Genomic DNA, 22,667 nt, shown 5'->3' with positions numbered 1-22,667 from the left:
CTTGATCAGAGTTAGAGTCAGCAGTATTTGTAGGGGATAAAGTTGGCATTTTTATGTAATCTGTAATTTAGTATCAACATTCACAGGAACATTCAGCCAAAACAAAGAGTGTAACTTCTTGTTGCCCAAGAAGGGAGCTAGCTATAGAGCAACAAACCAGAGTCTATTCCCAAATTCCAGTTCCTTACACTGAAAGGGAGACATCAATCACTCTCACACAATAGACTGGCACCAGTCCTGCCAGAGTTAGTTCTCAGGTTGGTTTATTTTCTCAGGACAAAATATCAAGCATAGGGTTTTTTTAAACAACCTGTATAAACAATACAAAACTTCATGGCATCCTACTCCCCTTCACAGATTCCCTAAAAGCAGCCCAGAATCTCCAAGAGGCAGGATATCAGGAAAAACATTTCAAGCGTAGCCATTTTCTCAAAACATTGCTGTGATGCTGAGCTCTCCAAGAACTGTTCTCTTCATCAGCTGCAGAGGTCCTAGAATAACAAAATACCAGTCAGTGACCCACAGGGATCACCTGTACATTTTACTCCATTTCAGCACTGAATGGTCAGTCATTCCTGGCACATTTCTGCAGTGGCCCTGAAAGAAACCCACAGAATTCTGTGGGTTAGCCAGAGGGCAACAGGCACAGTGAAATCCTCATAAAATTAATTCCATTTCCTCGCACAAGACTTGAGGAAAACTGAGTATGAAGAGACAAGAACTCAAAACTAGCAAGTCTGCCTCAGAGAAACACTTCAGGCTACCTCCTTTTGGGGATGAAGTCATCTGTGCTCTCACTTGTGCTTTTCCAAACTTGTTCTAAGAAACCCAGTGCTTGGGATACTTGCTCTTTGTCCTTGGGAGATGGTCTGGTGTCTCCTAGAAGAATCCCCACTCTCCTAATCCAAGATTTCTATTGCTCCTCACCATTATTTACTTGCCCCCATCTTCCCCATCCTCCCTCCTGTTTGTGGGACATGACCAGAGAGGCCTGGCCACCCCACACAACACCAGATCCCAAAGAACTCCTGGCATTCCATTCTTTGGGAGCTCCCCCTGCCACAGCACCCTGACTTGCAGCTGGGTCCTCATCAGCCTGGGAGCCCTGGCACACACAGAGAAGGTGGCAGATCCTGTACCCAGTGAAGCCTCTTCCACTCACCAGCATCCCCCCCTTCTTCAGGGTCATGAGAGCTTCACTAGAAGGAACTCAGTGTGGAGGTGCAGGGTGAGTTTTCTCTGGATATAAACCAGAACTGCTCCTGAGCTGTGATTTTTTCCCCACCTTTCTCTGTATTTCAAAGGGGAATCCTTAGGTCAGTGATCAGGACTTAGATCAGCTTCTTCACCTCTACACAGCCACCCTGACCTTGCTGCCAAAAGCTTGCCTGCTCCTTCTGCTCCCAACCTGATGGCTTTGCCTGTGCCTCTCCACCTCCAGACAGAACCAGCATCTTCTCCTCCTTAGCTCTCTGAGCTGGTTTTCAAGTGCTGGTCTAACACTGCAAGATCTGAGGTGGAGCTGTGGTGGACACACCCATAATGGGGAGTTTCCTCTTGTCCCTGAAGCACCTGGGATAAAGCACACTGAGCACACACACACATGCTGGGTGCTGCTGGGTCTGGGAACAGAGCTCAACCTCCTCCTGCTCACAGTGCAACTGGCACCTCTCAGGTACTCAGGGAGCAATGCTGGTACAGAAATATCTTCCTGATCTGACAGTGCAGGTGGTACCAAAACACTGTTGAAGGGTCAGTCTTGCCCCTCCATCACCCACAAAATGAACAGCAGAAAAAAAAAAAAAAAAAAAAAACAACCAGAAAAATCCTTGGAAGCCTTTCCACAAGATAACCCATTACCTCTCTCTTACAGAAGTTCTGAGGATAAAAGGAGGTATGTTCAAAAGGTGCCCTATCTTCTCTCAGCTCAAGAACACCAAACCAATTTTTGATTCTCCCAGCAGCTGTAGCCACTACAACTTGTTCAGTTGCTTTGGCTGCAGTGGGTGCAAATGCAAATCACATTAGAAGTAGCAAAAGGGGGAAGCCTGCTCCTTAGAGGATATTGACTTGGGCTGCTAACCAGAAGGCAAAAAAAGCAGTGACTGTCAGGAAAACAGATGCTTTGTAAAGGATGAAAAGATGAAGTATCACATGATGCTCAAAATCCACATCTCATTCATTATATATCTTTGAAAGGCATCACAGGATGAGAGGATAATCAGGGCTGCAAGGAACATCAGCAGGTCTGCAGTCCAACCCCTGCTCAGAGCAGGGTTAGGCAGCTACAAGGTCACCCAGATCACTCAGCTTCCTCCAGTGACCCCTGAGCAGCCAGTGGTCTGTACACCCCACATGAACCCCATGGCTCAGACACCAGAAACACTCAGACTGCCAGAAACCTGAGTCTGAAGCAGGGCAATGTCCTTCCCTCCCTTCCCAGTCTGAATGCTGGGATAATAACCCAAAACAGCCAGGCCACTTTGGAGATTGCTGGAAACACAAGAGCAATGAACCAGGATGCACAGTGACAACTCAGTGCAGGGTGACTGTCCTGGTTCACCCTGACTCCCCAAATCCCAGGTTACACTCTCATTTAACAGGCCAACTTTCATTGCCAAGCCTTCCAAAACTGGGAGTCAAGGAGGTTCACTGTAACACAAGATATTCATCAGCAGCATCAGTGCTTTCCAGATTCTACCCTGACCAGGAGAAGGGGGAGAGGAAGTTTCTCAAGAAGGAAAACTATTGGGAGATACTTCAGCTCATCTCTTTGAATCAATCAGAAGTAGAAAAGTTTAAATCATTTCAGCAGTTCACAGGAGAAAGTTCTAGTAACTAGGACAAGGAAAGAAAGGTTTCTACAGTGGAAAAAAGATCATTATAACCAATGTGCTGCAGTGCTCTGGGTGTTACTGGAGAACAGCATTTCTGCTTCTTTTAAAATGCAGCTGACTTCTACTCTGCTCCTTGTCAGTTTAATACCATCCCACACAGCACTTCCTTTTTTGTATCCCTGATAGGCACACTTAAAAGATCATCACTTGATGTTTCCACCAGCTGTTAGTTGTGGTTTGGGGTCTCTAGCTGGATATCAAACCTACAGCTACTGAGGCTTCTTGTGCACCATCAAAATAAAGGATCAAACTGTGAATTTTCTGGTTTGGTGGCTGCTATCTGAAGTAACAGTGTCTTTACATGGAGCTAATTTAAAAAATATTCAAATTGAAACCCTAAAGCCATTTTAAGGAGTGTTTTATCAGTTCATCTCTTTCATTTCCACCTAATGGCCACACAGACAAAAGAGAAGCAGAGGGGAAACACAGGACCCTGAAGATGCAGAGTTGGAGCACGTTCAAAGCACTTGCTTGCTCCTGCATGTAGGAAGCCAGCACACTGCTCCATGTGTGCTGCCTCCCAGTAACAGCAGCCTGGCAGCAACTCAGCCACACAGAGCAGCAAGGCAAAACACTTGCTTTGAAGTTCAGACAGCAGTCTGTTGGTAAAATTAATTCCTGCTGCAGTAAGACAAAGCAGTCAATCTACAGTAAGCAACATGCCAGGTCACAGGGCATTTATAATCACAGTCACCTTTACTCTGCATTAAAGCCAGAATTACCAGTTAATGTTTAACCAAAGCTTTAAGATTTGTTTAAGCTGCTTTCTTGCATTAAATTGTTGCTCCCTCCAGCTGCCCTTTTCCTGCCTCCCTCTCCAGCAGGGCTGCAGGGAAGTCATGGAGGATGCAAACGCAGCAGGTAACATTTTCAACAAAGCTCAAAGAAACTGGAAAGCAAAAAGAGTCCACTTAGAGAGCCCTAGGACTGGTCCTCAAGACAAGCAATCAAGTAGTCAGCTGTGTAGAGAGCTGCCTGGAAAGTTGGCCTGGCTTTTATGTCTTAGAGAAGTGTCTTCAAGAGACTTACAGAGAAATGAAGCCTCTGTGTGTTTGCTACAGGAGGCAGAATCCCTTCTTTGCAACACTTTGGTTTAAATCTTAATAGGATGCTCCCTGACAATGGGGAGGAAAGGAAGGAAAGTTTTGACTTGGTTGTCAGGACAGAGTACATCTTAAACCACAGGCCCACATGAGCATGGCAGAAAAGTAGATGTTAGGTGCACACATCTGGAGCACAGATCAGCAAAGGAGCTGAAACTTTTTTGAACAGCAGTTGCCTGAGAAGTGCTCTTCACTCACAGCTCACCAAGTCCAAGAGGAACTGTCACTCAGGAATCACAGCCTAGAGAAAAACTGCTGGGAACAGGAGGCAAAAAAGCTCCTTCTGAAACACCCCATATGGAACCCACAGGAGGTTCCTGAGAGGCTGCAGCTCTGTGTCCAGTTCTGGACCTCTCAGCTCAGGAAGGAGATTGAGGTGCTGGAGCAGGTCCAGAGAAGAGCAAGGAGGCTGTGAAGGGATCCAGCAGAATTCCTGTGAGGAAGGGCTGAGGGAGCTGGGGGTGTTGAGGCTGGAGAAGAGGAAGCTCAGGGGAGACCTCATCACTCTCTACAACTCCCTGAAAGGAGGTTGGAGCCAGGGGGGGTTGGGCTCTTTTCCCAGGCAACTCTCAGCAAGACAAGAGGGCAGGGTCTCAAGTTGTGCCAGGGGAGGTTTAGGTTGGAGATTCGAAAGAATTTCTTTCTGGAGAGGGTGATCAGGCATTGGAATGGGCTGCCCAGGGAAGTAGTGGATTCTCCATCCCAAAAAGAGCCTGGATGTGGCACTGAGTGCCATGGGCTGGGAACCACGGGGGGAGTGGATCAAAGGTTGGACTTGATGATCTCTGAGGTCCCTTCCAACCCAGCCAATTCTATGATTCCCCTGGATGGGAAGAGGAAAGGCCAGGAATAGCCAGGGTGCTCTCAGCCAGACAATAACACGATGTGCAGGGCAATCCATCCTGATACCAGGAGAAGAATCAGCTGTTCACAGGCCAGGCTGTCATGGTGGTTATATCTGGGCAGTTATTAGGGGAAACATGACATGAGGCCATCCCAGGGAGCCTGTCTCTGAGTCTGCAATGGGCCTTCAGAAAACCACCTGAATAGGGTTCCACTTATCAGCTATCTCCAGACTTGTCTCTGCAGTCAGCCCTACCCTCACCTCTCTCCCTAACATGTTGCTTGGGGACATCCAGCACACTGCTGCTGCTTCAAGTGCCCTCACTTTTACAGCTGAGCTGGCTGGGAGCCTATCTTCAGAGCATGGCAGCACACAAGCAGAGAGATGCTCAGAGAATTCCCCTGTCTGAAGGCTTGAGCAGGCTCTGACTGCCTCATCCCATCTACACCAAAGGGGTCCAAGTTGAGAGCTAAAGGTGCAAGGAGCAGACACACTGCTCCTCATCCTGTAACCAGGCTACAGGAATTTCCACTGCCACTCCAGCTGTGATTACATGCCTTTTTCTTAGGACAGGTTTTTTTTTGGTATTTTGCAAGTCAATTTGTCATAATCCTCAGCTCTGTGAAGGATCCACAGTGAATTTCAAGCCTTGCCTGTATGCTAGACAGACAGCTCAGTGGCAGGATGAATTCTCCAGAGATGTTTAACAATTCTCAACTCCAAAGACCCTGAATGCTGGTGACATGCACAACCATCCTGAACCTGAGATGATGGAATAAGGATCTGTCAAGTCTGTCTCAGATCTGTGATAGGACAAGGATACCTGAAGCAAAAAAAGAAAAACAGAAAGCAGAGATCTTGCCCAAGCATTTAAAAACAAAAAACCAAAAACTAACAACAAACCCAAACCAAAATGAAACAAGCAAAAAAAAAAAAAAATCCAAACAAAAAAACCCCAACCAAACCCTCATGTCCCTTAAAACAACACCAGACAAAACAACTTGTTCAGAGAGCAAGAGGTCTCCCAAGAGGGACAATCATGGAAAGGTGAAAGAAGGGATGAACTCTTCAACACACACTTGTGACTCAGAAAGAACTTCATCCAGCAAGTCTGGGCTGAAACTGATCCTTACAGCAGCTCTCAGTCCTTCAGATAACCTTCATGTCAATAATGCTCAGCATTCCGTCAAATCAACAGGTCCTTGATAAAGCAGGGTGGGTAGTGGGAGAGGCACATGAAGGTCATGTCTCCCCTGACTGGTAATAATTCAGCAAACCAGCTCCCAGCAGTGCCAGGATATTACCTACATCTCAAACACAAAGCCTGTGTGAAAGCAACAAGACCCAAACCTGAAGCCCTCACCAGCATCTCCTGCCTGCTGAGCAGGATCAGTGCAGGGTCAGAGCACTCCCATGCTGGTGCTGCAGTGCTCAGCCCCCTCTGCTGAGGGAATGTCCACCCCATTCCACAGGGATGTGTTTAGGGCACCTAACAGTGCCTGGCAGCTCACAGGGAGAGGACTGTTTCCCAGAAGCACAAGGAACACTTCTGGAGGCACTTACCACTCCCTTTGTTAGCCTCAGCTCTCTGTATTTCACAGCCACTACAATTCTCAGCCAGAGCACTGCAAACTCTGCCAAGTTTGTCTGTGTCTCACCATTCACTCTGTGGGAGCAGGAAGCTGGCAGGTCCCACGGCACCCTGACCAGCACCCAGGGTGCACCCAGACCTGCTCTTAACCAGGAGAGCATCCTACCTGAAGTTTAGGGTATAAGGCTACTAAAAGTCTGCAGTTTCATTTGAACTAAATGGAGACAGAATGATGGGAGGTCTTCTCCCCCAGATCAGCTCCTAGGGCATGGTCTGTACCACTATCATCTGAAGTTCTTTTCTCCTCAGGTGTGTGATGAAGTTGCCTTCTGCAGAGCTCCAGCTGCCCATTGCTCTATCTGCTACTCCAGGCTTGGACACCTTGCCCTGGGCAGTGCCACACTGAAGCAGTGACACACAGGGACACCCACATGCAGTGCCAGTCCCCCCAGGGGGGTGAACCAGCCAGACCACAGCTGGCACATGTCCATGCACAGGGATTTAGGGTCAGACATCCCTCACATAAGCAGACAGGGATAAACATCCTGTGTTCTTTGGAGGTGGCAATATCCTCCAGTCCCAAGAGGATTCCTGGTTCTTCACACAGGCACTGTTACCATTCTCTGTTCTCAGTGCTCCTTTGAGAAACCAGACTGGAAGAACAAGCAGACAACAGTAAAAAAGAAGAAAGTGCCTTTGGCCTTGCTGGGTAAGGCTGTGATCTTTTAAAATACCCAGATTTAAGAGGAGGAGAAAGAAGACAGGATGAAGACAGATCTTCTCCTCCTTCAGAGAGGAAGTTCAGAGCACACCAGACCAGGAGTGCCAGTTCTGCCTGGGCTGGGCAGAGGAGTTTCCCACTGGCTGTAATGCCCCAAAAGCAGCACTGGGGACCTGTGTGCCTCAGCTACTGGCACAGCCAAGCTGCAACCTGAGCCCAGGTACATGAATCACAGGCACCTGCTCCAGGCTGCTGCCAAAATTGGGTCAGTCAATACCTACGTGGGCACAGGTTTATTCAATTTGCCTTTTTATCCACCAAGGTAACAAAACATTTGTACTTCCACTTCATTTAGCTTATCACAACTGAAACACAAGGGGTGGAGAAAGGAGATTTTACAACAAAAGCTACCTCAGAAAAATCTTGGAATAACCAGGTGACTCCTTGCTGCTGGAAGCCAAGAACAAGCTCAGCAGAACTAAAACTTTCCTCCTAAAAGAAATTCACATCTTACACACAGACCGTTCCCTTGAAACTCTACCTGCATGATAAACCAAGTGTAACAACAGCTTATTTTATCTTCCAGCTGCTGGCAAACGGCAGAGGGGCATTCCCTGGGAGCTCAGCCTGTCCTTTCCAGGGCAAGTGTGCTGGATGGCCTCAGGCAGGACAGGAGAAACCAAGCTAGGAATCTGCTGCTGTTGCACCTGGGAGCTCCATGTTTGAGCACACAAAGGGGAATCCCAGGCTTCAGCCAGGGGGGATGGCCCTGGGCTGGGCCCCCAAGTCCTCTGATGAGGCTGCAGAACCATCACCTCCCCCGTGCCTGGGGCAGGCAGGGAGGGCACTGAGATACTGCATGGATCTTCCTCCTTTTCATATTCAAGCTCAGGCCAGACGTTCTGGTGTGGGCAAAGCCACCCCTGGTGTCATCAAACCAGAGACCAGAGTCCCAGGACCCGAGGAGGAAGTGCCACAAGTCACAGCTGACTTGTGACTTGTGATCCCCAAGCAGTGGTGGCAGTCAGTTCTCCACTCACAATTTCCAGAAAAGACAGAGCCCACCAGCCTGCCAGAGAGGTACTGCCACAGGTGTGAACTTCAGAAAGACTCTGGGAAAAAGAAGAATAAAAAAAAAAAAAAAAGGAAAATGCTAGAAGAGGAGAGAGCTGAAGGAAAAACAAACAAACAAAAAAACCCAACAACCCAACTGCCTTATTAAAGCTTTTCTCCTTCCTCTGCTTAGAAAGGAGAATGCTTGATTAAGTCATTCTTCAAGCCTTCCCACTCACCCCAGCAATGCTCAGCATAAAGCAGGATTTAAGTGTTTCCTTTGCAGTGCAGGACATCTCAATGGAACAATAATTTGCATATTCTAAAGGAGAAGTGAAACTGCTGGCTCCCTGGTGCTCAGTTTCACACAGTGGGGAAGGACAGGACCAGCAGGAAGCTCCTTCCAGATCTGCTGAGAAGTAAGGGAGAGCAGGAGGGGAAGGAGCAAGCTGCTGTTCACTCAAACCCTGGAGCCCTCCCCAGGCAGGAGTTTTGCCTGTGCTCTGCACACACTTCTCAGTTTATTTGCAAGTCTCTTTCAGCTTATGAGGTCAGTTTAACTGCCCACCCCTGCTGATGTTAAGCCCAATTATAGTCACTTTTACCTGGTAACACAGCCCCAATCCTGCAGCCAATTCTCACCAATTAATGGCTTCAGAATTGCCAGACTCTGCTATTTGGAGCAATCTCAAGCTTGACCTCGGAGTCCCAGTTTCTGCCATGGTTTCAGCATTGTTTGTTTTCAGTGGAACACTTCCTTGTGTGCTCCCACTGAGACCACTTCTCTGCATGGAGCAGACACATATTACAAGCAAGCTTTCAACTTTGGACCACCTATAAAAAAAATAAAATCCCAGACTCACCTCTCTGGGATTAAACAACCATTTCTTGGGATTTTGTCCTCACTCCTGATGATTAAGTTCTGTTGTCATGAAGGACCACAGCAATAAAATGATTTAAAAGTGCTTTTTTTTTTTTTCTTCCCTGCCAGGTCTTTCAAACAAAAAAGAAAGAAGAAAGTGGCCCTTAGCCTGCCCATCCTGCTGTTTAGGGGGCACCAAGGAGGACTTTCAGCTTTGTACATCCCAGGCAGCCTGGCTCAGCACCTCTGCACCACACACAGTGTTCAGAGGCAGACAAAGAACCCGAACCAAGGAGGGGCAAACACGAGACCCAGGCCACTGGGTAAGCAAGGAACTGCAGCAGGAAGGATTTACAAAAGCATTTGTGCTTCTATTTCTGCCCTGGGTTTCTGAGTCCCTGCAGGGAGCATCACAAATGGCTGTGAAGTTCAAAGAGAAGATGGATTCTGACCTGAAACTCTGCTGAAAAGAAGAAAGTGTCTTGTGAGCAAGGTGCTATTTGTGGCTATCAGAGGAACTGGACCCTGCAGCCTGAGCTGTGCTACCAGGCAGAGCAAAGACACCCAAGTGTGTACAGATTTGAGCAACATTATGCAAAAAATACAGCACAGCCTGGATTACTCAGAACAGAGAAAGGAAGCATGTTCCTAGCACAGAGCAACTCTGCAGAACTCTCTAAACCACACCATGAACCTGACAGGGCAGGAACTCTGGAGCAGGGGGAGATGCAGCAGTGTGCCAGAAGGGGAGAAAATGCTACAGCTCTGAGTCTTCCAGCTGGTAAGATGGACAACAGGTCAGGTCAGCATTAATGAGCACTCACCAGGTAGTAAATAAAGTTTTCCGTAACTCTTGTGATCCTATTGGATCATTAAACCTGATCTACAGGCAGTGTTCACAGGCCACCTACTCACTCAGTGCCCAAGATAACAGGATGAAGCAGGACTGCCAGGCTAACCCAGCACAGCTTGTGCCCTGAACTGAGCTTCCACAGTGCTGGCAGAAAACACTGAAGAATGTCCTGCCTCAAGTCTGACTAATTAGTGGTTCCTTTGATAGAGAGCAGGAGCTCCAGCTGGAAGTGCTTTGCTCCTCTCTGAATACCTAATGAAGTTTTTCATCAAGATGCAGCAGCAAACCAATCTCCAAACCAGCACAAGGCCCTGCCCCGTGAGAACCTCCTCCAGCAAGGGATTTTTATTGCTATGAATTAACAGGAGACTCTTGTTTCCCAGTGATTTATGTTTGTTTGAAGCTTTAGTTAAAATCAACTTCTTTGAAGTTTAGAAATCTTGTTGACTGACAGCTGTCCATCAGCTGCATAAGGCAGGAGAACTCCAGGAAACTGCTGTGCATCAGTAGAAGTCATTGGAGAAATTCTGGCTGAGGAGCCCACCCCAATCTTTAAGCTTGCCTCCAGCACAGGTTTCTTTTTTCCCTTTTCCTTTGCACTTCTCAGTCTTCACTGCCTACAGACACTGCTCATTTACAACATGGTGTCCTCACCAACTGTGAGGAAATCAGCACTTTGCAAGGTGCCATTTGGAAAAGGAGAGGTGACTGACCAGTGACCCAGCAGGTCCCCATGTTCATTCAGAGTTCCCAGCACAAAGGAGGGCCTGATGGATGCACAGATTGGCACAACAAGTTTCCCAGGACAGGCACTACTGCTTCCTGCCAGCACACACCAGACCCAAGTCCTACAGGCTTCCAAACTGCAAGTCTCTGAAATCCAGCAAGCAGAGAATCAGCCTCCTTGCCAAGCCCAGAGCCACAGGCTTCCTGCACACAGCAGCAAGATGATTCCCTTCCACAGCTACTTGCCAGGGAGTAGGTACCCCCTCTCCTAACAGATGTAATCAGTCCCATCCTAAATTCAGGGCAGAAGAACCCGTACTGCAGGGCAATGAATCAACAAGCCCAGCTCAGAGGGGGCATGGGGGAAGCAGGGAGGGTGAATGGACCAGGAGGCACATCCAGCCACAACACGGGTGTGCTGCTTTCAGATACAGCAGAATTTGTTCAAACCTTTTCCTCAAACACCACCTTAGCTTCCTCACAAGCACAGACAAAAGAGCCAACCTTCAAATTCCAGCCCTGCACCCTGCACTCACACTGCTGCTGATGGAAAGCTCCTTTTTGGAAGCAGAAGAGGTGCTGCCTGTACTGCATGAGAGAACAGCAAACTCAGCTGGTGACAGTCCTGAGCTGGTGATGCTTTCTGACAGAAGGCTGCTGTCATTTTCTGCAACTCTTTCCCTTGTGTTTACCCTGAGGCAAGAGACTAACGAAGATTTCCACTCCCCCTTACACCTCATGGAAGGTTTTGACAAAAAAAAAAAAAGGAGAAGAATGATCAAAGAGCCTTTGTGCACTGCTAAGCCTGTCAATTTTGCTAGAAGATTTAAGACTTTAAAGAGTCCAAAACATCTATTTGAAGTTTTCTATACAAACAGGGTTTTTTTTTAATATTTAAAAAATCCCAGAAATAAAATATTTAGATTTTTCTGAAGTGAGGCATTCCAACAGCTCCAGACAGGAGTGCTGGAGGGGACAAGGAAATCCAGTTCTTAAGTTTGACAGGAACGATTTTTTTTTTGTTTCTTTTAATTGGCAGAGAAACAAGACTACACAGCTATTACTCCCCCTGGCTCTGACAAGGAATATCTGGGATGATCAACGCAGAAAACAACAAAACCAAACTTACTCCAGTGCTGCCAGTTTCAGGCTCCTGTCCAACACCAGCCTGTGTCACAGGAACATTCCCCAAGCTGACACTTTTGCAGCATTCAACGCCTCCATCCTGCCCCTTCCCCTCCACCAACCTTACATTTTGTCTCCAAAACTCTCAGACATAGAGAATCAGGTTCCCCACCTGAAAATAGTTCAGACACAACCCCTGGGTTGTAGAAGACCTCAGCCTTTTTCAGAGTCTCATTACCTTTATTTCTGGTCAGATGGGGGAAGACTGAGACTGGCAAACATCCTGCGGCACGTTTCCTTCTCCTGTTCCACGGCGTCTCTGTAACAGCTGCAGAGCAGAGCACAGAACCACAGCCAGAAAAGAGGTATTATCTTTTGTGTATAAATCAATTAGCCTCATGGAAGATTGTGCTGGTAGAAAAGAAAGCTCCTCCAAACCCTTCTTTCTGCCCTGTCAGAGGAGGAGAGCTGCAAACATGCCTCATCCCCAGACCTCAGGTCACACTTGCAGGTGACCATGAGCTAAGGAAATAATTTGATTTTTGGTAGCCCCAGCTTTGCAGCCACCTGGTGATGTGGATGAACCCCCATCTGTATCCTGTGCTCTAGTTTGGTGCCTCCTGATTTGTGCTACTTCTTGGGCAAACTCCTTCAGCACCTACCAGGAGATATCACCCAAGTGCCCTACTCCAGGGTATCTACCACTGACACCAAATTTAGGTAGAGGAGGGGTAGGAGACAGCAAGGATTTATCTCTGGACTAAGTGGATGACAGGGCAGGTGCTACCTCCTCCAGCCTCACTTCCTTCATGGGGTCACATTAGCATGGCAAAAGCTTCCCAGACAGCTTCATTTTAATCCCCACCTCTCCAAGCACAGCACCCTTTGGGCCCTGGGCTCCCCCTCACTGGTGAGGAATCCCTGAGCCAGAGGGTGACTCAGTTTGGGAACCATTCCAAGGATCAATGGCTGCCCACATCAGCACTTTTCCTGCCTCTGCTACCATGTAAGTCCAAAAGCAAAAAGGTTTTATTCAACACACCAGAAATAGCCAAGTGTGATGTTGGCTGATGCTCTCTCAGCCCCCTGCCATCAGCACCCCTGTGTCCAGAACCTTCAAATACTCCACTCAGTGAAATCCCCACACAGCAATTCTCTTTTCTCCAGTCTCAGATTCTGCCAGAGCTGTCCACATGGAGCAGACCAGGGATGCCCACCCAGGTTCCAGATGGCACACTCATGCACAGCAGGAAAACCAAGAGCCCCTTGTTTGGAGGTGCAGATCCATGTCAGGCACTGGAACCCCCATTTTGTTCTGGACCTGACGTGGTGCAAGCCTTCCAACAGAACTGCCAAGTCCAGCAGTAGAATTTGCACCAACAAGGCCACTGCAGCTGGTACCTGACACACGTTCCACAAAACCCTCACCCTGAATTCTCCTTGGTTTTCTCCAGTGAAGTTCATGGTGCCAAGAACCAGGTTTGGCTGTTAAACAGATGCTTTTCCAAGTTTTGGTTTAGACAGCAAAAGGTAGCTGTTAACACACAGCTTTCCTTTTTGAAAAGTAGAAATGTACACTGTAAGGAAGTTAAAAGCCTCTGAGAACATTTGGATTTATATTCCATTTATGAAACATCTGCCAGACCACATTGCCAGTCCTCTTGGGCAAGACAGTTTGGCAACATTACAGGAGCCCAAAGTGTGGTGTAATTAACAGCACCCAATAACCTTGTCCTCATTGATTTTACAATAACTCCACTCTTTGTCATAGCAAAGCAAAACTGCACCAATTTTAACTGACACTGAAACAGAAACTCTGAGACAACAGTGGTTTCACATGTGCTCAGCCTCCTGACTCAGGTCTCAGCTGCACCCCAGCCCAGCAGCCCCCTCACTGCTCCCCCATGGCAGTGCCTCCTGCTTCCTGCCAGCACCACCTCAGCTTTATAACCAAGTTTTCTTTTCTACCTGCCAACATACTTCAAATGAGACTAAGAGAACACAGGCTTCTGCAATCAGGACATCTAGCACTGTACTATGGGGCTCTGACACCACCAAGCCTCGAAAGGCAGCTCACCAGCCAGCCAGAGCTATTTGATAACTGCTCACCCAGCAATCTGGTGGCTACTGCACCCAGAGGCAGATCAGGCTGAAGATCAGGTTTACTGCAGGTTTCCAGACTAGCAGCTAATATGGCCTTCAAGTTTTTGTACCACAGAAGCAGCAGAACCACTGAAGCAGACCTGGTGTTCTCACAGACTGCTAAAGGTGCTGTGCAAGGACAGAACTCTGCCAGAGCACTGTCCCTCACCCCATGGGAGGGGCTTTTCCAGCCCCACCAACTGTTTTACTAAGGCATCTTACTGCTTCCCACAAACCTTTTTGCAAAAAAACCTAGCAGTGACAGACAAAAGAAGAGAGTTGGTGTTCAAGGGCTGCTGTGTGGTCTCTGAAGCTGAGGGCTGCAGTGCCAGAAGTGCAGTGGAGCCAGTGTCTGCTCTGGGCAGTTTCAAAGGGGAGAGCAAGGGCAGAACTCAGTGTTACTCATGTTTTGGTGGGGCTAGAGCATGACTAAAGCTGGGGGATTGTGTTGTACTCAGCCTGAAGGGAAAAAAAAAAAGTTTGCCTTTAGAGTTGCTCGCTTTATCTCCAAGACAAGAAGAAATTAACTTTTAACAAGCACTGTTACCTGTAGCACTATACACTGAAACACCTGCAGTGCAGAAGAGCTGCTGTAGTTAACCAGCACATCTTCAAGCAAATGAAAAATCACACTTACTAATCCAGAACATCATCAGCCTGAGTGCCAGCCTGCTGCATCACTTAGGTTTGGAGGCATTTCAGCAGCCCCTGTCGCCCTGCCTGACCCACCCAACTCACACACTCACCCCCCCAAGAAACTGTATGGAAGGAGCAGAGACCCTCTGCTCCTCATCTACCACCTGTGACCAGAGTGTCTGCAAAATGTTTGAACCAGTTGTCCCCACAACCCAATCATTTTGTGGATTTTGTATTTTTCTAATAATTTTCAGTATTTTGGAGCACATTACATCCTGCCTAAGCACCCTCTCTTCCACAGGGATGGAAAGGAGTTCTCTCACCTTGCCAACTTTTTCAGCTCCTCATTAATATCCATGTTAAATGGCTGGATGTGCTGTGCTTTCACCAGGAACTCCAGGGCTTTTTCATACTCTGCCATGCAGCGACAAGCCTGCCATTGAAAGATGACAGATGCATCACAAGTTCAGCACAGCCCTGCTGCCATTCTTCAGGACTCAAACATAAAGCAACCACAGATGTTTGAGACAGACCCAGGAAAGCTCAGAAACCTCCCATGCAAAGATCTGTGTGACAGATTTACAGAGATTCCAGATTTGCCAAGAGGTCAGGTGCAGGTGAACCAGCTCCACTTCTGCAGCAGCCCAGTGGATCTCCTCAGTTCATTTGAGGTTCTCTACAGAGGCAACCAGGCCAGGGGATTCCAGAGGAATTTATTTTTGCCCACCTGTCCACACCTGAAAAGTGCTTTGGCATTTCTCTGGTCTATCTTCAGGGCCTGCTCCCCATATGCTAAAGCCTGGGCAGGACGTCCCAGTTTCAGGCAGGTAATTGAGAGGTTGAGGAGCAGCAGCAACTGGGAAGTGCTGAGCTGGTGCTGCTCTGCCTCGTTGGAAGGGCTGCGACTGAGGATGGAGAGTGCCTGAGCAGACAGGAAAAAGGAATTAGTGCACAGCAAACCTGTGATGGAAAAAGAGACATCCATCTCCTCAGCCAGCTACACCCACGTCACCTACTTCAGGGAAAAATCATCAAAACTCTAAACATGCTGCATGGCACTGCCAGCCTGATGAGCCAGTCCAGCCATTAGACTGAATGTTTAGGAATCTATCAAGGAACTTGAAAGCAGAAGAACTGGAAAAAAAACCCAAACCACAATACATCCAGAACCCAGATTTTAAGGCCAAAGACAGAGAAATCTCACAGGGCTAAAGACAAGTCAAATTATTTTAGTTACAAATAAATACACAATAAAAGACATCCAAAATACAGGGAGGGAAAAAAATCTCACAAAACCCCACTACCTCTGATACAAAGGCAGATGTGTTCCAGTTCAGGAATAACTGAGTATTTCCCTGCACCCATTTCTCTGAATAAGGAGGAACTCATCCTCCCCCAACACTGCCTCTGCCCCACTCACTGACACACAGGCCAAGGCCCTGACATGAACAGAGGGAATTACCAATAACCCCATAACTCACCAGGGAGGAAAGCCAACAGTGAAGGAGCACTTGGGAGAGAAGATAAAAGCAGAGACAAAGCTGGGGCACAGCAGTGTGAAGAGGATTTTTACACCTTGCTCACTCCTGTACCTTCAGAGCTCCTGCTGGGAGCTGGTGCTGAGTATTTCCCTGCCCAGGGAGGTTGTGCTGTGTCCATCCCTGGAGGCATTAAAAACCTGGATGCACAGTCCTGAGCCAGCACCTGCTGGGCTGACCTTCCTTCAGCAGGAGCTTGCACAAGCCGACCCCCAGAGGCTCCTACCAACCTCACCTGTTCTGTGATTCCCAACAAGAAGGCTAAAAACAACCTCAGAGTGTGTCCCAGTGTGGCAATGTTACCAGTTTTCAGAGCAAAGGGATTCTAGATCCCTTCCCAAGCACAGATCAGCATGCTGCTGCAGCACAAGGCTCTGCTGCATTATTTCTGCAGTGCTGGATCCAGCTCTGGGGTCACCAACACCAGAAGGACACGGAGCTGTTGGAGCCAGTCCAGAGGAAGCCCTGGAGCTGCTGGGAGGGCTGGAGCAGCTCTGGAGCCAGGGGGAGAGAGTTGGGGGTGTTCAGCCTGGAGAAGAGAAGGATCCCATGGGGAGAGCTTAGAGCACCTTCCAGTGCCTGAAGGGGCTCCAGGAAAGCTGGGGAGGGACTGGGGACAAGGGCCTGGAGGGATGGGATGAGGGGGAAGGGTTTCCAGCTGCAAGAGGGGAGACTGACATGAGATCTTAGGAAGATTTGTTTATGTGAGGGTGCTGAGCCCCTGTCCCAGGTTTCCCAGAGAAGCTGTGGCTGCCCCATCCCTGGCAGTGTTGAAGGTCGGATGGGGCTTGGAGCACCCTGGGCTGGGGGAGGTGTCCCTGACCATGGCAGGGGCTGGGACTGAATGAGCTTTAAGATTCCTTCCAACCCAAACCAACCTGGAATTCTACAAAAAGCTGACCTGAAAGGCTCAGCCATGCAAACAGCTCAGGGCTCACACAGCTGCCCCATGTGCTTTCCTCTCAGAGGCCACAGGGAGCAGGAAAAGAATTTTTCCCACTGATGCCAGCTCTTCCTGTTCCTCATTTATCACTGAGGCTCACACAAAAGCAGGTGTCTAAGCTCTGGTCTTAAATAACCCATACCAGGAAAACACAATGAAGTTATTTGATCTCCAAACTGTACTCATTACAGTGAACCAGCATTTACTAATCACTGCTTTCACAGCTTTTCACAACACCAAACCCATGTTTTCTGCTGTCATACCCTTTTGTATCTGTCTTTGGCACTCCTGAAGAGCTTCTTACGGAATAAGTAGTTGCCACACTCTCTTTCTGTTTCTGCTATTTTTAACACTTTTTCTAGTTGGAAACTCTCCTGCTGTTCCTGTAGAAAGAAATACCTGAATTTCAGCTCAAAGAACAGGGGAGAGGAGCTCAGGCAGAACAGTCCTGCACAGTCTCCTCTCAGTCAGAGCTGGAGCCAGGCCCCTGCAGCATCCAGCCAGGCCACCATCCCATGGCACCTCCCTTTGCCTGGCTGGAACATCCCATTGGGTGCTGGAGAGTTCTGCCAACCACATCAGGAAGCTCACCAGGACCAAGGGGAATCTGGGGAGGAAAAAACCCAAGGAACTGGTGCTTAAATCCTGCCCAAGTCTCTGACCTGCTTGCACAGAGCAGACAGTTAAGGCAAATGCTATTGCTGGCACAAAAGGCAAAGCTGATGGGAAGGCTCCATTAAAGGCTCAGCATCACCCAGGGTGGCTGCCCCAGCCTGACACCCACACAAAACACCAGCCAGACAACAAAAAACCCAACAGTAATAAAAAAAAGATAAAAATCAAGGGGCAGGTTTACTCCTGAGTTTGCAAGTTTGACCCAGCTCCCATAGAGAGGTCAGCCAGCCAGAAAGGGTGAGCAAGGAGGAGTCAGAGCTCTTGTAACAAGTGCAGTTGGCTTGCAGGGCTGTGTGTGGAAAAAAGGCCAGTGCGAGGAGGGGAGTGGGGAGGGCAGAGGGCAGGGGGAGTGGGCAGGCAGTGCTCCCCCAGTGCTGCTGCCTCTGCCCCACTCACAAAGTGTGGGGCCTCTGAGTTCCAGCCACAGCCCAAAGCCCCTGACATGAACAGAGGGAATTGCCAATAACCCCATAACTCACCAGGGAGGAAAGCCAACAGTGAAAGCAGCACTTGGGAGAGAGGAAAGAAGCAGAGACAAAGAGTGGGGGCTGGGGGGGCACTTGGGCAGAGCAGTGTGAAGAGGCTTTTTAGACAGCTCATTCCTGTTCCTTCAGAGCTCCTCCTGGGAGGTTGTGCCCTTTAGTGAAACCAGGAGGTTTTTTCTGCAGCTGCAACTCAAGGCAAGCAGTTCCCCTGCCTCCAGCGGGGGCAGCAAACAGAAGCAGCACTCAGCTCCTCCCTCTGCCCGGGGTGGCAAAGGGAGCAGGGCTGTTTGCCTGGGAGCTGAGGGAGATCTGGGAACCACTCCTGCCCAAAGACTCAGCTGAGCTCAGCCTGTGCCAGATGTGAGCAACAGCACTGGCCCCAAAGACCAAAAAAATGGTGAAACCTCCAGATTTGGGTATCAAACCTCATTAATGCAACTCACAGCAGTCAAATCAAAGAACAAGTCTGATTCAGCTGTGTCCAGGAAGTCCAGCAGCTCCACTTCAAACATGACCATGGCGTTGGGGGGCAGCAAGGGAGGACAGCCCATTGCCCCATAGGCATAACTGGGAGTGAAGAAAAATCTTGCCCTCTCCCCCTTCCTCATTGTCAGGAGGCCAATCTCCAGCCCCCACAGGGTGATGTCTGTCACAAGAAACAGAAAGTCACAGAATCACCAACCTGAAAACCTCCTAAGACACAGACCAACCATTCCTCCTACAGGCTGGAGGAAAAAAATCCTCACTACCTCATGTCCCAGCAACTGCAATGCCCAACTGCCCCCTGAGGAGCAGCAGGGCAGCTGCTGTGGGAGCAGGCACTCATTGCTCAGTCACATCATCTCTCGGGTTTTTTAAATAAAAAGCAGGAGAAGCAGCTGCTTCAGGGCCACTGCTGCTCCCTCTCAGCACCTGGAGGGGCAGAGGAGGAGCAGTTCCAGACTGGCCAGCAGCTGGGTGAAGCAGGAGGCTTTTGGGCTCCATTAACAAGTTTTAAAGGTTTCTAATAACCTAAACATGTTAAACAGCATTTAAATTGATGTCTTTATGGGCTGGTCTTCCCAGGCCTGAGCACCAGGAAGAACTTTTCAAGCTCAAACCCACCTGTTCCAAGTTTCATCAGCTTTGAAGACTTGCTGTCAAGGTGTGTGCAGAAGGGCTTGTCCTTGTCCTCCAGGAATCCAAAGTAATTCACTGTACAGCCCAAAGCAAGGAGAGGAAAGAAAGCAAGAGTTTGATTTCACACCCAGTAACAGAACCACTGGTAGCACACCAGGAGCTGGTTTCACACCACCACCTTTCAGCCTGCTTTTCTTTTTTTTCCTTCTGTTGTAGAACAGCAGAAGCAGCACAAGCTACCTGGTGTTTTATACCAAAGAACCTGGTCACATCCAAGTAGCTGAGTGGTGCTGACTGTGTTTTAACATCACCTCCAGATAAAGCTGCTGCTTCGGGCTTGATACCTAAGAGAGAGATGGGATTCTGTGCTTTTAAGAACTGGAAACTTCCAAGTGTAAAAATTAAAATGTCCCAATTAGCTACAGAAATACATAAAGTCTTTCCTAATCAAAGCTGGAGTCCTGGGAACAAAGGGAAAAATGAGCCACTTTTGACACTCTGCTGAGTGCTCTATAGGCAACTCCAGCTTTCACTCAGGAAACAATTGCAATGAGCTTCCCCTGACCCAGAACAGGCTCCTAGCACCTCAGGAACCTCCATCGGCTTCAAACTTCTCTGTACTGCAAGCATAGGTGGGAGGAGGAAATCCTGCTTGTCTCAAGGTCGGCATGGATTTAATTTGCTATCCACAAGAAGTTTAAGCAGCCTCTGAAACAGAAAGATTATAACTGCAGAATGTATTTAATTATTTTAATGCCTTTAAATCTTGCTCTGATGCCACCCTAAAATCCAGAGCTCTCAGATTTAACACCCCAGAACCACTTCAACCTGAGGCTCAGGGTCCCTTCACAACAGGTTCTGTGCCCTCCCCTGCCCCAGCAGCACAGCGAAGAGAACCCTGCAGGGAGATGGGGGAGCCGAGCACACCAAACGCTGCCTCTAGCCGACATTTTAACTATTTTACACTTTCTTAGTCTCGCCACTCACAGATTTCAGAATTCCCATTTAAATAAAAAGCTGCTCAGCAGATGACCTGGGTTGCACCTCTGAAACACAGCACAGCGTTCGAGTTGGAGGGAAACGAGCCCCAGGCGGCAATCAGCGGGCCCAGGCAGCAGATGGGGCAGAGCCCTGGGGCAGCAGCAGAGGACACAGAGGGCACGGCGGACACAGAGGGCACAGAGCCCCGGGGAGGGAGCGGGGCAGAGCCCCGGGGCAGGGAGCGGCACTGCAGGCCGCGGTGCTACCTGCCACGGAAGCATCCTGGGGCACGGTGGGGCCAGTGCCGGGGTGCAGCTCCTCCTTGCGCACTCCCCCATCGCCGGTCAGGTCCTTCAGGCCCCGTCCCGGTGCTCTCCAGCCCTGCGGGGACATCGCAGACACCGCCAGCTCCCCACTGGCGCCCGCTCCCCCCGCCCCTCACAGCACCGCACTGCGCAGCCCCGCCCCTCGCCCTCTGCACCAATCGCCGCCCGCGCCGCTCCGCGCCTCCAGCCAATCAGGCTCCGAGTAGCCGCCTCGTTCCCGCGCGCGGCTGCAGAGCCACGCGCCGGCGCCCCTCGAGGAGGAAGGACACGCCCCCGAGGGGCTCTCAGCCAATGGGTGACGGTGACGTCACGCGGTGCCGCGGTGCCTCCTGGGGTATGTAGTCCTTCCGCCCTCTCTCCCTCCCGCGTTCCCGCCGCCGCTCCCGCGCAGTGTTTCCCTCAGGGAGACACCGGGGCTGTCCCGGGGGTTCTGCTCCGCTCCACCGTCTGCCCGGGGACCGGCAGCAGTCCCCGTGCTGCTCCACAGAGCTGAGCCCGTGCGCTCAGGACCCTGGCAGCAGGAAAGGCCCCGCACTCCCCGCTCCTCCTCCCGTTCCCGCGCTCCCTGAGGGCGCTGGCTCGAGGCGGGACCCGCATCGCGTGTGAGGCGCTCGGCAGAGCCCCCGCCACCTCCTCGGTCACTCGTGTCCCATGCGAGAGGGGAGCTTTTAGAAAGAGCTACAAACGAGAGAAGGAGCTCCCTGCCGTCAGCCAGGACCCGCTGCTCTGCTGCGGGACTCTGCATCGGAGCTGCTTCCCTCGGCGATTTAGTTCTGGGAGGACTCTGAGCTCGTTCTGGTGGGACTCTGACCCACTTAATTCCGGATTAAATTTCAGTTAAACAATGCCTTTCCTCTCTGATGGCCCTTGTGTGCTCCCGCAGTGCTCAGGTTGAGCCCAGGAACCCCTCCAGAGGAACCTCTGGGGAGTCCCATTCCCTGGGTTCCTGCAGCCCCGCAGAGGGATCCCAGCTGGGCCAGCAGCTGGAGCTGAGCAGGTCACCCACAGCACTTTCATAGGATTGGCTGGGTTGGAAGGGACCTCTGAGACCATCAAGTCCAACCCTTGATCCACTCCCCCCGTGGTTCCCAGCCCATGGCACTCAGTGCCACATCCAGGCTCTTTGGAAATATCTCCAGACACGGAGAATCCACTACTTCCCTGGGCAGCCCATTCCAATGCCTGATCACCCTCTCCAGAAAGAAATTCTTTCTCATCTCCAACCTAAACCTCCCCTGGCACAACTTGAGACCCTGCCCTCTTGTCTTGCTGAGAGTTGCCTGGGAAAAGAGCCCAACCCCCCCCTGGCTCCAACCTCCTTTCAGGGAGTTGTAGAGAGTGATGAGGTCTCCCCTGAGCCTCCTCTTCTCCAGCCTCAACACCCCCAGCTCCCTCAGCCTCTCCTCATAGGCTCTGTGCTTGAGTCCCTTCACCAGCCTGGTTGCCCTCCTTTGGACCTGCTCCAGCACCTCAATCTCCTTCCTGAGCTGAGGGGCCCAGAACTGGACACAGGACTCAAGCTGTGGCCTCACCAGGGCTGAGTACAGGGGCAGAATCCCTTCCCTGGACCTGCTGGCCACCCTGTTCCTGATCCAGGCCAGGATGCCATTGGCCTTCTTGGCCACCTGGGCACACTGCTGGCTCATGTTCAGCTTCCTATCAATCCAGACTCCCAGGTCCCTTTCTGCCTGGCTTTGTCACTGTTAAGGTGACATTCTTTATTAGCAGTGCTGGGGGAGGGTTCCTACGTGGTCACTGCCATCTCCAGGTGATTGCTGCATGCATGTTTTCCCACACTTTCACTGTCACCTCTCTGCTTCCAGTGGTTCTCCCTTCAGTTCTGGCCTCCTGGAATACACAGCTTCAAGAGCTTGAATACACTCATAGGTTACAGCGTCTCCCATGGCCCCACAGAGAAAAGATCCTGAGGCTTGACTTTTTAGTCCATAATTATGAATCTATAATCAGTGCCAAGCTGTCATGGCCAGAAATTCTGGGGTTCTTTCACCCTTTTTGCCTCAGGTGTCCAGCAGATAGCTTTCTTTTG

The 22,667-nt window shown here is 49.9% G+C and overlaps 1 protein-coding gene across 1 annotated transcript; it reads right to left on the bottom strand.

Annotated features, from left to right (window-relative positions):
• Window positions 1–416: 416 nt before the first annotated feature.
• Window positions 417–20,687, bottom strand: FKBP6 (FKBP prolyl isomerase 6). The gene is made up of 8 exons (XM_030462665.1): window positions 20,561–20,687; window positions 19,299–19,388; window positions 18,638–18,840; window positions 17,298–17,417; window positions 15,281–15,475; window positions 14,877–14,986; window positions 12,014–12,103; window positions 417–491 (listed from the first exon to the last, which is right to left on the bottom strand). Exons 1-7 carry the CDS (start codon window positions 20,685–20,687, stop codon window positions 12,016–12,018), a joined length of 933 nt encoding a protein of 310 aa, XP_030318525.1. The 3' UTR covers window positions 417–491; window positions 12,014–12,015.
• Between the last annotated feature and the right edge of the window lie 1,980 nt (window positions 20,688–22,667).

This window comes from Calypte anna, chromosome 19 (assembly GCF_003957555.1).
Source record: "Calypte anna isolate BGI_N300 chromosome 19, bCalAnn1_v1.p, whole genome shotgun sequence".
Taxonomy (NCBI): domain Eukaryota; kingdom Metazoa; phylum Chordata; class Aves; order Apodiformes; family Trochilidae; genus Calypte; species Calypte anna.
This window is presented reverse-complemented; position numbering and strand designations above follow the sequence as displayed.

Coding starts and splice junctions, on each gene's coding strand:
- FKBP6 (XM_030462665.1), bottom strand. CDS start 20,687: ATGTCCCCGCAGGGCTGGAGAGCACCGGGACGGGGCCTGAAGGACCTG. Junction 19,389..20,560: donor CCAGGATGCTTCCGTGGCAG/GTAGCACCGCGG, acceptor TGGGCTGTACAG/TGAATTACTTTGGATTCCTG. Junction 18,841..19,298: donor GCTGATGAAACTTGGAACAG/GTGGGTTTGAGC, acceptor TTCTTGTGACAG/ACATCACCCTGTGGGGGCTG.